We start from the raw sequence: 14,191 nt of genomic DNA, 5'->3' as shown, positions 1-14,191 counted from the left end.
AATTCAGAGATCAGCATATTTCTTTTTCAAGGTATACTATAGAAATACTTCTGAGGTTTGATATATTTCTATAAACATTTTTCAAAGAAGTCAAAATGTATAATTCAAGAAAATGTTCTGTGAAAGAATTTGTTTTCTGATTACAATATGATTTTCTGCTTAAAAAAAAAACAAAACACAACAATTTTATATTTACTTAGCTGGCTCTGAAAGTCCCATGGAGATTATCATTCCTTTCAAGCCCTAGCATCTCTTTTCCAGGTGCAGGCCATTTACTGATTTCAAAGGTAGCTTTATGTGGGGAAGGAATCTATAACTTGTAGAAAGAAAAAAGATCGTCTCCATCTTAACCCCTTATGTTTTCCCCATAAAGAACAACAGATTGAAACAGAACTATTACAACACAGATGAGACACCCGAAAGGACATGACGGAAGCATTTTCACATGCCTTCGACTTCCTTTCTCAACCAGGCTATAAACCAATCTTGGTAAAGACAGCAATCTGTTTGACAAACATGAACATGATACCCAACACCCATATTGCTGTGTTTGTTTGTTTTTCAACGAGTCCTTCATCTCTCCAATACTCAGGAACACGAGCAACAGCCACAACCACCCCAGAGTTATAGGGTTTTTACCTTCCCATGTTTCACATTTTATGTAGCAGAAAAAGTAAATTTGAGAATATCAAAGGCAGCTCAGAGACAGAGTAAATGACCATGTTTTGTTGCTGGGCAGACTGGTGAAACATGAGCCAGACCTGTTAGTGGTATGTGTGGGAAACTCAGCTGGGAGGCCCATTTATACAACTGGTAAAAGAGCCAAAGAAGCAATTCCAACCTTACCACTTCTGACAAAGTTCAGCCAAGAGTGGATTTTCAATAAAGAAAATCCAATGGCTGATCCCTCCTTGACATTCTAAGATTTCCTTCTAACCTAGCTGCATAATCAATGACTCTTTGAAAAGCTTATTCTGCATTACTCATTATTGCTAGCCTCTTTCCTTCAAAGTAGCAGTATGACAGAATCAAGAGACTTAACTTGCACTGGCCTTAGGGTCCCATCCTTAAAAACAAGATAATAACCCCTGCTCCTCTCTTCCTCACAGGGCTATAGGGAGATGAGTACTTAAGAGTTTGTACTGACGAAAGCATCAAAGATCCGTAAAGCACATAACACAGACCAGAGGATCTGGTCTGGGAGCCTCAGGGGTTGCACAATCTTTTTAGGAGGTCTGCAAGATTAATCTATTTTCAAAATGATACTAAGGCATTACTTCCTCTTTTATTCTCATTCTCTCAGTGTACAGTGGAGTTTGCCACAGGTTACAAGGTATGTGATGATGCCATCACTCTAATGACTAATAGAATGTGTGCTTGTGACAGCTTGTGTTTTAAGATTTTCTATTTTAGTTTCTAATTAAATATTAGATAGGCAAAAGCTCTTTGGGATCCTCAACAACCTTTGAGAGGGTCAAAAGGTCCTGAGACCAGTTTGAGATCAGCCTAGAACTTCGGTCCCACCCAAATTTGCAGTTCCCAGATGAGCTGACTTCTCACCTACCCTGAGCCTTTCTGAAAGTGTTCCATCTACATGGTAAATGCTTTTGAAACTCCCTTCATCTGGCTAACTTCTTCTGCTCTCTGTTTCAATGTCAATCTCTCCCTGACTTCCCCAAGGCCAGTCAGGTGGCCTTGCTATGTGCTCCCTTAGCATCTAGCACACTACATTGTGATTGCCCATTTCTTGGTCTATTTTGTCCTCAACTCAAGAACTGACTTGTCACTGTTTTCACTATGACACAGTCGTATGGTAGGAGGCACTCAGTAAATACTTGTTGAATATATAAAACAACGAAGGAAGGAAGGCAAAAAGATAGAAAATTAAGTTACTAAAAATATATTAGTTTTCACTATGGTACAGGCTCAAGAAAACTATGTTAATAATAACAATAACTATATCTTTATATCTTATTATGTATGAGGTACTACTCCAAGCACTTTATATGCATTAATTCATTTAATCTTCACAAAATCCCTATGAGGTACGCACTAATATTATCCTCATTTCAAAAATGAAGACATAGATGTACAGGTAGTGAGTGGTAGATATGAGAGTGACACCAACAGTCCAGCTCCGGAGTCCCATGCCATTAACTACTCTACACTTGCCTTACGTGTCAGCAGTGTAGACCTCAAGCTTATAACATATATTGGGGTCTCGAGGCCACCTCTCATCTCTGTTCACAAATCAGAAATATGACCTGATATTTCCAGCCCCCGCCCCATGGTGAATGACCACAGTAGGCTATGTGAACATCAACATCTTCTCACCAATACCACCTGTCCCCAAGTTTATAGTTAGGGTTTAAAAAGAGTTTCAAAAAAATGTCTATTTATTAAAAATAAAAAGACTACTCCGTAGCACAGAGAAATGTGAAAGTAGAATCTGGTATTTCCATGTACTATGGAATCATGTTGCAGGGCAAATGCTCCCTGGCATGTATAACTCTCCTCGTGCTTCTTGGGTTAACCTCTCTTTCAAGGAATTCTCATAATTTTACTCTGAAAAGGGAATGGTTTAGAATGTTTTGCAGGCATACTTGATGGAAAAGACAAAATTTTACCTGGTGCAGAGAGGTAAGTACAAATGGGAAACATGCTGAAGAAAATAGGATTTACTGCAATAGATGATCTGGGAGAATCATGGTTGACATTGTATTCATGATTAGAATGAAAAAAATACACCTAGGAAATACCTGTTCTTTCAGCAATAGAATAAAGTTCTATGGAAAATTAAAAGCTTGTGCATCAAATCTTCACCTACTAAAAGCACATGAGAAAACAAAGTTCATCTTGTGGTGTCTGACAAAGTCACACACAGTAACTTTACTTACCTGGAGAAGTGTCCCATGAATATGGTTTTGCCGGAAACACTGGTCAGTGCAGTTGGGGAGTTTGGCCAACAGAGCTCGGATGGTATCAGGAATTTCGTCTATCATAACAAATGGGACCAGGGCACGAGCTGCCATTTCACGGGAGCGGTAGACAGGTGAGTGACCACATCTGGAAAGAAATAAAATTACAAGACCAGTAAATACTCACTTCCACATCTGTGTCTTTTGTGTATGCTCTGGTTGGGATATCCAAGCTGAGAAGGTAGGGGGAGTTGCTCTTTATTCCCAGTGATGTTTTTACTACTTCCTTTATTCCAAATGATCGTGCGTGTGAATTCGTGACTTTACTTTTCTTATAAATATCATTAACATCTATGATTCTATCACAGGAATAAACACAAATAGGCTTTGCAAATAAGACAACAGATAATCAAACAACCATTTGTTAGGCACTCCTAATAAACAAAAGCATCATAACAAGTGCCATGAGAAATCAGACAGTCACTGTTGTCTTTGTGGAGCCTATACTCTCATTGGCAAGATGAGATGAGAAGTATATTTGAAAAAATGACCAAAAGCACAAGACGGTACTGGAAAAATAAGAAGCAAGTGATCTTGACATTACGGCTACAGGAGGATAAGACTGTGGATTGTAGATCTGAGACAGACGGATCTCAGGGAAGCAAACATGATCAAGTAACACCAAAGAAAACAAGGCAGTTGTTTCAACCAGGAATAATAGTATGAAGCAAAAGCAGGAATGCTCAGGTAGAAATCTATAGGTAGATGTGTCTAGCTGATGTAGAGGCACTTGAATAACAGCGGAATGTAAGGCTGAGATGTGGGTCAAGTCAGATTGGGGAGTGCCAAAAATGGCAGACTACATGATCTGAACTTATTTTCAAGAGAACAAGAGATAGACCCTCAAGTCATCGAAGCTTTGTCTCTGGACTAACTCACACACAAAGAACTTGAATAGACTCCAGTTCTTAAAGTAAAAGTCATGGACAAGTGGTACTTTGAGATTCTATGAAGGTCACTAGAAAGGCAGGTCATCACCTAAGGGCCTCTTGACTTTGTAAACACTCAGAACCTGAGAGTCCACACCATTTTTTTGAAACTGTATACCTGAGAGCCTTCAAAAGTACAATATTATTTGAGAGGAAAGGCCAATATGTCCTAGCTTAAATAAGTTCTTGACTAGAACTCTCATCCAATTAAAAAAGTTACTCATTCAACTTACATAAATGTCTTCGATGACAAGACAAGGATGGGAAAGGTGAGAAGACAGCAGACTCTACAGAGGAAAGAGATGGGCTCCTGGTTTTTTTTTTTTTTTTTGCTTGTTTGTTTTTGTTGTCTCTCAAAATTAATCAACATTCCAAGAAGGAATTACTGGCAAACTGCGAGCCATTAAGCCTATGTAGCCATTTAGGCTGAGCCTTAAGATTGAAATGTTTCTAACACCCCAGAGGCATCACCAATATCTATCTTAATATGACGGTAAAAGTACAGATACAATTTCTGTACAAATAGAATGAATGATCAAAGCAGGGGTCAAAGCAAAGATGGGGAGTAGGGTAAGGAGCAGGAGGTAGGGAAAGAGAAGAAAGAGGTACTAGGTAAGTCAAAACATTGTGTCATTTTTTCCCCTAAGAGTGTTGGTCCGTGAGATAAGTCAATCAGTGTGCACTTCCAGGATGGGGAAGAGCTCACCTCACATAATATTATGGTAAGACACTGAGGGCTAAGGTTACGGTAAGTAGCTACAGACTTCCTAATGGTCTTTGACTAGGTTCTGCCAACTCGCCCATTTTCTCACTTATTTTTTCTTTAAAATAATTAAATGTTTAATCTGTAATTGGCAAACACAGTAAAATGTTTGCTTTGGCCCACGGGGGGTTAGGGGTTAGTGAAAAAATTTCATTTGACAGAGAAAAGACTGAAAATGCTTTGAGATTTAATTAGCAAATGACCACACTCAGCACAGTCATTTGTCAGAAGCTTCCCCTTCTGTCTGTCCCCGACTCCTTCAACATACACTTTGTGTTATAGTGTTTTATGTTACCGAAAGGGCTCTTATGTATAAATGTTTCTTTTCAAGTACAAAATTCTGACATGGTTACAGATGTTTAGTTTCTAATTAGTAGTAACTATACACTAAAGAATGCTCCCTCTTTTACTCCTGAACTTTTGCATATGATGATTTCCCAAAGGAATCTGGCATCCATACAGAAGAATAGAAAGTAGGAAAAGTGCCAGAATTTCTGCTTTCAGATACCCTTTACTAGGGTACTTTCCAAATGCACACTATCAGGTTAAAGAGAAAAACAAAATCTCCCTTCGAAAAAGTAATGTAATTATAGAAAAAAAGAAGACGCATATTTTTAAAGTAATATTTAATTAAGTAACATTCATTGTAAAGCAATAATTAAATGTAATTTCAAGCTCTTTTCTACTGAAAATTGTTTAAGTGGAAGGACAGGATATAGTCAACACACACACACACACACACACACGACTATTAAACAAAAAACGTTTCTAGGTTACTGTTTTGTCAGCTATTAGGGACAAAGAGGGGATCCGATGAGATTTTGCTTTTCTTTAGATGTATGTGGCCTGCAGTGCAAGAAGAAATAAACACAGTCTTTTCAGCCCTAGTTGGAATAAATTTGAAGCTAAAATCTCTATCTTTCCTCTGGCTAGAGTCTTCTAGTTTGATTCAATAAATGTACCCAAATCAAGCAGAGATGCTCTTTGGTAACTCAGAAGCCAGTGGCTCTAAGGACAGAAAATTATAGCACCTGGATTTTCATCTTGCTTCAGACACTGAGTTTTGTGACTTGGATGAGTCATAATAACTTATCCGGGTCTCAGTCGAGCTGAGAGCAGTGGCAGTACTCTACGCCCAGTGTTCTGATGTGATGTCTACGAAAACATTCCAAGAAGAAAGGTGTTTTGGACATAGAAAGTTTTTCCAGTGCACTGTGCCTGTGTCTAGCACAGGATCAGCATATTCTAGGAACTGCAGGCCTCCAAATGGCCCCAATAAGGGAATCAAGACTGTGCTGCAACATTTTAAAATTTAATTTTCAATTACAGTTGATGTCCAAAATTATATTTGTTTCAAGTACACAACATAGTGGTTAGACATTTATAGACCTCATGAAGTGATCACCCTGATAAATCTAAGAGAAGACAACAAATGCATGATACAAAGGTAAGATTTTTTTTTTTTTTTGGCCTCCATTGAAAGTGATGAGGAGGACTCTTTTTGAAAAGAAGTGGGACAGACAATTTCTATTTCTCTGAGTCTCGATTCTTCTAGAACATAAAGCAAAGGACCTGAAATCTCGAAGGTCATTTCTACTTTTACCATCATTTGAAAATCATTTCCTCAGTACCCTTAGCTGTCTGTGTTCCAGGCTTGAATACCAGGTCTTCTAAAAGATCTATGGGGCACACAGACGCTAGTATCTTTAAACTTCTAGTTCTCTCATTCTAATAAACCCTTCCATGCTCGTTTTAATCACACATTTGTCAATTGCCTACTGTGATCTTGACATTATGTCACACAAGAAATGACACATTTATAATAGTAATGCTTGCATCCTCAATTGTACAGACCTTGGCAATTTATAAAATGCCTGCAACACCCATTGCCTCTTCACTATTGAACATTCCTATAGGACATTAGAAACCTAATTTAACAGATTAAAAAATACAATGAAGCTCATAAAGGCTAAATGGACTTTCCAGGATGTGTAAGCAGCAGTGTCCAGACAGAACCACCATCTATGATGCCCAGATGGAGCTCGTGGACTATTCCAAGCCATACCTCACACCTGGAAATTGAGGGAGCATAAAAATATCTCCCAGCTAATAAAAACATAAGCTCTAATTTACAAGTATGTGGTAAATCTCTAAATAAGTGTGTTAGATTTTTTTTAACATTCGTAGGATCATGAAAACATTTCAGAATGCAATGTAAACTGTGGACTCTCTCACAAGAGAAATAGATTTATGAACATATACACATAGTTTCCCATATAATGTTAGGAGGTTCAAGATGCACAACCCAAAACCCTAGGGTAGTGTTTCCCAGACCCTGGTCAAGAACCTCCAGTTGTTCCTTTGCACACGGTGTAACTGTCAGGTATGTGCTCTGCTTCAGAGAGATGGAGATGGAGAACTAGGACACTGCTCAGAGGGAACCACTAGCTTAGAGGGGGAGCCAGACAGATAACCTCATGATCACAAAGCAGTAGCACCCACAGAGACACACACAGATGTGCAGTGGCACAGGCAGAAGAGCAGGAGGGATAGTTGGAATAGCTTTTTGGAGGATAAAAGACTTTCCAGTGAGGGTGATACCCATCTTTGGACTTCAGGAACCCTAGAGATCCCTGAGAGTTTAGAACATAGCATTCTGAACAGGGAAAGACTACTCTTCTGAGATCATCCCCCTACTTCACCCCATATCAGAGTGGTAACTAAACTTTTTTCCAGGTGTTGTTTCCCTATATTAACCCTTGGAATCTCTTCCAGTTTTCCTAAAAGTTTTCACGGGTAAGAAGCTGGGCATCACCAAAACTGTCTCTGCTCACCCATACCACTAGGTTAGGTGGGCAAACATCAACTGAGGGCCTAACACAAGCATGCACTGGGTTAAATACCAGAGAATCAGAGAGAAAAAGTCACTGCCCAGGCCACAGGGAACCTACAGTCTGGGGGGAAAGACAGGGCCAATCAGCTAATGCTTTGCAGAGCCATGAGAAGTAAACACAGGCTGCTGCAGAGGAACTGAGGTGGGGCACCGAGGGAGGAGGGTGGGGAGTCTGGGAGATCATGGTCCAGCTGGGGTCAGGAAAAAGGAATAATTGGGTTTGGCAAGAAAGAGGTAGCCTGGCCAGGCCTATGCTTTTTCCTTCATCAATCCAAACTGCTCTTCAGTGCATCCGGTCAAAAGGAAGGGAACTGAGGTTTATTGAATGACTACTGTGTGCCAGGACTGGCTACCTACTTTAGACACCATTTTGTTTACTTCACTAAATCGTCATTACAATGTCATTATCATCATCGTTAATTTTAAGATGAGAAAGTGAGGTTTCTCAAGATATTTCGGGTCATAAAACTAGCAAGTGGCAGATCCTGCATTCTAATTAGGGTCAGTCACCTGCAAAGTTCAGTGTTTCTAAGACTTTATAATACAGTTGCCTCAAAATCTTCAGAGGCCAAATGTTTCCAAAGGAACCTGTTCAACCCAATCATGCTGAGGTATGAATTACTTCTGGAACCAATCTCTTAACTGGTAGAATGTGAAGCAGAACAATAAGGACGATATCGATAATAACTATTATTTACTGAGCATCTCCAGAGGGCCAGACTTAGTGTTAAAATCTTTGTCCATGTAACATCATTTAATCCTCACGGCAAGGCAGAATAAGCTGAGGGAACATTTCCAGGCCATTGTGAGGGAAGTATTTTTGAACTGAGAGGACACTTTAAAGCCTGGTGGGCTTGAGTAAGTCCCCAATTTCACAAGAACCAGAGCAAGAGTCTTCAGAAAAGTCTCAGAATGGCTTCGCATCCAGAAAACATATCCTTCCACTCTCTCTCACTGACGTAATTCATGTTCTTCCTCTGCATTCCCAGATCCAGCTCCGGTACTGAGGACCTCACTTTCCAGAGGTCCTCTGTACCTTGTACAAAACAGAAGCTTCTGCTGCTGGTGAAAATGATTATCTGCTTTCCCTAGACGCTCCTACTTGACCAAGGGGTTAACATCTTGGGTACTGGGTTGGGTTGAGTTTGAAGAAGCCTCTCACTATATTTACTCAAGAATGTCCTGCCACTATGGTCTGATTTTCATAAAGCATGGCCATTTGCTCTTGGGGAATGACAATCTTAAAAGCTGAGACAACTCTACCTTGCAGGGTATCTCTGAGGGTTAGGTGAGAATGAGTAGCCTGAGGCCTCAGGTTATACTATTAAAAAAAATTTATATGTGTTTAATCAAGCCAACCATTGTTTCATCCTTAGCGCCTTGCACATTGCAGTTCACTCTTGCTGGAAGGAATATCCTTTCACCCTTGTACGTTTGGGGGACTCTTCTCTATCCTCTGATCTCTGCTCAGGTATCATTTTTTTTTTTTTTGGTGAAATCTTACTGCACCTGCTCTGCTCAGAATCAATCACTTTTTTTCCCCATACCCTGTCATTGCAATTGCATATTTAGGTCTGTCAGAGTTGGGGGCCCATCTCATTTGCTTTCGCACAGTAGCCCTCAGGTGATATGCTGGCTAGATCAAAATGATCTTGAGGATAGAAACAGACTCTTTATAGTTATAAATAATAAAGCACATAGGACAGAGTTAAAAAATATTCTGGAATCCAGCAGACCTAGCTTAAATCCAAATCCTGTCACTAGTGTGTGACCCTGGATAGGTCAGTGAATCTCCTAAGTTTTTATCTTTTATAAAGTGGAGAAGACTAATTACCTCATAGGCTTGTTATGATGCTTAAATGAGATAATGTATATAAAACACAATGCCTATAAGTTAGTGATCAATAAAAGGCAGCTATTATTGAATCAAGTAGGTGGAATAATTTTCAAACTTAAAAGCTTTATCCACATGTACAAACTCTCTAGTGTTCTCTATCTCAACAGCTGGCTGAGGACATAGAGCCTTGCTGTACCAGGCTTCAAGTACTCCTGAAAGCCTCCCCTCCCCTCCCCCATTCCTATCAGAGGAGCTGGAAAGGAAAGAAAGAAGATTGAGTTTCTCTGAGGCCAATTGAGTGAGACCACTGCCTTATTCTTCAGTTCCAGGGCCCATATTCTATTTTCTATCAATTCTAAGGCTGTTTCAAAAGCTGTTTCAGCAAAGATTTCTTCTTTCCTTTTTATTATATGTCATTCCTAGTTTCAAATCTTGCCTTCAGGAAACATGTACATGTGTGGGTACGTGTGCATGCATAAAAGAGAGAAACCACTAAAAAAGTAAGTCTGTACCAGTGTATTTGAAAAAGCAGACATTTCAGCATGTCCTGTGACTATTAAGTATGTTTTTGGTACAAACGTGGCATTCCTAAAGTTCTCCCACATTCTCAGGTGAGTTCGGTGCCCATCAAGGTTGCCAGATTCTCTCCTTGTCCTTCCTATACCAATTTTCAGTTCATCAAAGGACCTACCACCATCTGAACTACTTGTTCCTTTTCCTGCAACTCAAACCACTAACACTTAAAAGTTGCAATTGCTATAATCTTGCCCTCTGCACAGCTCATGGATTTCTTTATTTAAATATATTTCTTGGAAGGGTAAGGGGTTCAGGAATTCTGAAGTTTGATTTTTTTTTTTTTTAATTCCTTGGTTTGGGTAGTGAGGGAGAAATAACAGCAGTAGACAGTAGCTAAGCTAAAAACTGCACATTTGCAGCTTTCATGGACAAGAAAATAAATATATGGATTTGCAGATAGAAAGTTTAGTTAAAATGTCTATTACTGGGCAGCTCAAAACAGTAATTGCTCTTTACAAATTAGCTCTAATCAACATATTAAAACGTTTTAACAAAATATTTTTATAAAGAAATGCCAACAATAAGTCACAATAGAATGTCTTAAAACTTCAGTATGTAAATACCTGGGACAGCTCAACCGGAGTGTAAGCCTTAGAAGACGCATCCTTTTAAGGTCACCTCCACTCTGCCTCCAAGTCACTCAAACTTTACTCAGGCTGACTAACCACAGGCTGCTCATTCCAGAGGGGTGAAAATGGCAGCTGCCAGGAGCTGGGAATCGGCCTCCATCACTTTGACATCCCTCCACTTGCCCCTGCAGGAACTGCACACAGCACACAGCCTCGTAGGTGGGAAGGATATGGGGTCATGGATGCAACGGCTACTCACATTTATACTGTTTCTTTCAGTGTGAGGAAATAAAGCACGGGAACTTTCCAACAGGGATGGGGGAAGTTATCCAGCGTGGTGCTTACTTTAAAAAGCTCTCTGAATAATGCTTTAATTATTTAGACTTATGAACATGTTAAATAAACGAAAGGATGCATGATTTCTGGATGCTAATTCTTGGTTACTTGCTGATATCAAAATACAGAGCTAAAGTTGAAAATTATATTTCATCTGAAATTTAGTTTCATTTTTTTTTTTTTTTTTTTTGCCTGAACAAAATACAATTTGAAACTGAATTTTCCAGATTCAGACTAAATTGTCTAGACAGCTAGAAAGGTTGTTTTTCCCTCTTCTGGAGCACTGAAATGTAGTATACCTTAACAATGATTCTTTCTTGACTCAGAAAATCATGGAAAAGACTTTACAGGAACATAAATAAAAAAGGCTTTGAAAATCCTAGAGATTAAAAGGGAATCATTAATTTCGGTCTTTACTAAAATAAAATGGAGTATTATAAAGTGAAAAAATACAAATATCTAGCATAAACAGTATAAAACTTTCCGAAGCAATGAAAATAAGTAGATTTAGTTGGAAAATTTGGCACGATCTTCCCTCCCAGTCCATCTGTGGATTTTATCTCTGACCCTGGATCAACAAGCTACATACTGGTTTACTGGTCTCCTCATAGACAGCTGGAAAAGCATTCTGGATCTACCCTCAGGGCTCTCAGGCTGGGATAAACTGAGAGCAGGGCAGGAGCTGAGGGCTGCAGCTTGTGCAGACTGAGTGAAAGAGCTGCACATTCTTCTCAACAGCAAAAGCCCTCACATTGTTTCTGCTCTGGCTCCACAAAAGACTGAGAGATGAACACATTCAGGCAGCCACTGATGCTTTAAAGGGATTGAACAGAATACCTGGCCTCAACTCAGCATATCTTCTCCTTTCCTTACAGGTAGTGGGTGGGTCAGAGAAAACAGTTCTGAATGTGCTGTGGTGATGGCTCAAATGCCAAGTTCTTGAAATGATTTCATACAGCTGAAACTCATCCCATTAACCTTTAGAGCATGTGGCTCCATATTTACAGTGAGTATTTTTCAGTTCACAAACACAGGACTGGGTGGTCAATTTAAGAAACTACACAAAGGTATAGAGAGAATTTACCCTTTTCTTTTTAACCTAATATATATATTTTAAGGAGAAGGTTTGGAAAGGAATGCTTTTGGTTCCATTTAAAAAAAAATTTTTTTTAAATTTATTTTTAGCTTTCAAATGTTCCAAAACCTACGATAGCTCTCTATTGCCACATTAAATACAAATTTCTTATTCTGCCTTTCAAAGCACCTTAAATCTAGCCCAAGATTGGCTAGATGAATCATAGATGCTGAGTAAATCTTTCTTGGACTAGGTGACTATTTCTGAAAAGATATTAAAATCTTGTAATAATCTAAGCATCCTGAGTCAAGTGAGTGTTCACATACACTAATGATAATTTTAAAACAAACACTTTTAAATGGGAATAATTTTACTAACATCCCCTTTGACAAGAATTTGTTACACTTCTGAAAGACTCCGATCCCCATGCTAAAACCCAAGGAAGAAAAAAGGAAAGGAAGGGAGGAACATTTACTGAGTGTCTGTTAGATGTTAGGCAATGTACTAGGTACTTTCGAATATTTTATCTCATTTTTAGGATACATATAAACTCTTTGAAATAAATATATAAACATATGTAGGTTTTTGCTCTAGATGATCTAGTGGGAACATGTACAGAATGATGAGTTATCAAATAAAATGAAACCATAATCAAATAAAATGCATTGTGCAATTTCATTCCGTTGTAGCAATGGACGTGCAATCCTTTAAAAACAATGTATCCCACTAATTCCAATGGTTAGAACTCATATTTACAGGTCATATTTACATATTTACAGAACATTTATGGAACGAATTGAAGGCCTACATATGTTTCCTACTGTTCTAACTAGTGTTTAATAAAACAAAATCTAAAATTTTATTTTGTGTTACCTTTAAAAAAGACAAATTAGTAACCAGGATAGAACAACTGACTCAGAGTCATCCACCAATTTGTAGTCTTTGTAGTACAGCCATTAACCAAAGGTTTATGAAGAACCCCATATTAGACTGGGACAGGCTCCCCGAAGGCTGTGGCAGTGCCCTCTATCAATATTGATCACCTTGGGTCAAAGCATCTACAGTCTTTCAAAGCATGTATTTATTTAGAAACAAGTTCAAAATGTCCAAGAACAAAAATCTTCAATATTTTTAATGACAAGAAGAGATACATACGGGTCAGGTCAGTACATTGGCAAGATATTTATGGTCTTAGGAAAAAACAATACACATAATCATCAGCTTTAACTGACTATTTTAGTAGAGTGAAATATATGAGGCAGAAACTCTTACATGGTCCCTCTGGTGTGTTTTCAGTGAGGCTACTTTTAAAACATCCTCAAGTTAAAATATTAGTATCTAGCAGTGTGGCCAGAGGCAAGTTACATAATGTGCTTTCACATTCTCATCTGTAAAAGGAGATTAGAATAGTGACCTCTAAGGTCCCCTTCAATAACAAAATCCTATAATTCAATGGACATTTAAACATTCCAGGCAGACAGCTATCTTTTGTATTTTAAAATATCTTTATGACCTCTCTTGACTCATTCCATCGTTTAGACCTCATAATAATATTGATGCCCATAATAAAAGTTTTACATATAACACTAACCACACTCAATCTTTCTATGGTTGCAGTCGTTTTTCTCCAGTTTGAGCCTCTCTGGAGCTGAAGAACAAATGACCAGTGTTTTCTATACACAGGAAAACCCTTCATTAGCTATACTGGAACCCTGTCATTAAGTCACCCCTCACTCTTCCCTTCCATGGGCTAAAACAGCCCCAACTCCTTTAATCACGTACAACTTCTTCTCTAGAATCTAGTTAATTATTTTGCCTCTACAGAGAGTAAATGAATCTACCCAATACTATCAGCTAAAACAATGATTTGTACTACCACAGGATTAAAGAAATTTGAGCATTTCTTTTAATTTGATTACTTTCCAGAGATTGCAATTTGTTTTTGCTAAAGCTAATTAATGACCCTGATTCACGCCCCTTGGGTTTTATAGCAACATTTCAAGCTAAAATCACAGAGAATGAATTTATAAAGTACACAGGAAGTTTTAGAAAACTCCAAGAAATTGTACTTTTTTGGACCCCCAAAAAATAGCACAAAAGAGCAAGGACTATTGAGATGTTAGTGACAGACCCACCCCAGGGAATATTCTTTTCTCTAATGAAGACTGCAATTAGGTAAAGTGAGTCATACATCAGCATGCCTACAGAATCCAAACAGACCACTGCCAGCCCTGT

General features: G+C 38.6%; 1 protein-coding gene across 2 annotated transcripts in view; it reads right to left on the bottom strand.

Annotated features, from left to right (window-relative positions):
- The window catches only part of THADA (THADA armadillo repeat containing), a 279,803-nt gene that overhangs the window by 120,935 nt on the left and 144,677 nt on the right, over nucleotides 1-14,191 (bottom strand). For both annotated transcript variants that reach the window (XM_039887287.1, XM_039887288.1), the window contains one exon: nucleotides 2,898-3,066. In XM_039887287.1, the coding sequence (XP_039743221.1) occupies nucleotides 2,898-3,066 (169 nt within the window). The remainder of the gene's footprint in view (nucleotides 1-2,897; nucleotides 3,067-14,191) is intronic.

Source organism: Pteropus medius, unplaced genomic scaffold (genome assembly GCF_902729225.1).
Source record: "Pteropus medius unplaced genomic scaffold, Ma_sr-lr_union100, whole genome shotgun sequence".
Taxonomy (NCBI): Eukaryota; Metazoa; Chordata; class Mammalia; order Chiroptera; family Pteropodidae; genus Pteropus; species Pteropus medius.
This window is presented reverse-complemented; position numbering and strand designations above follow the sequence as displayed.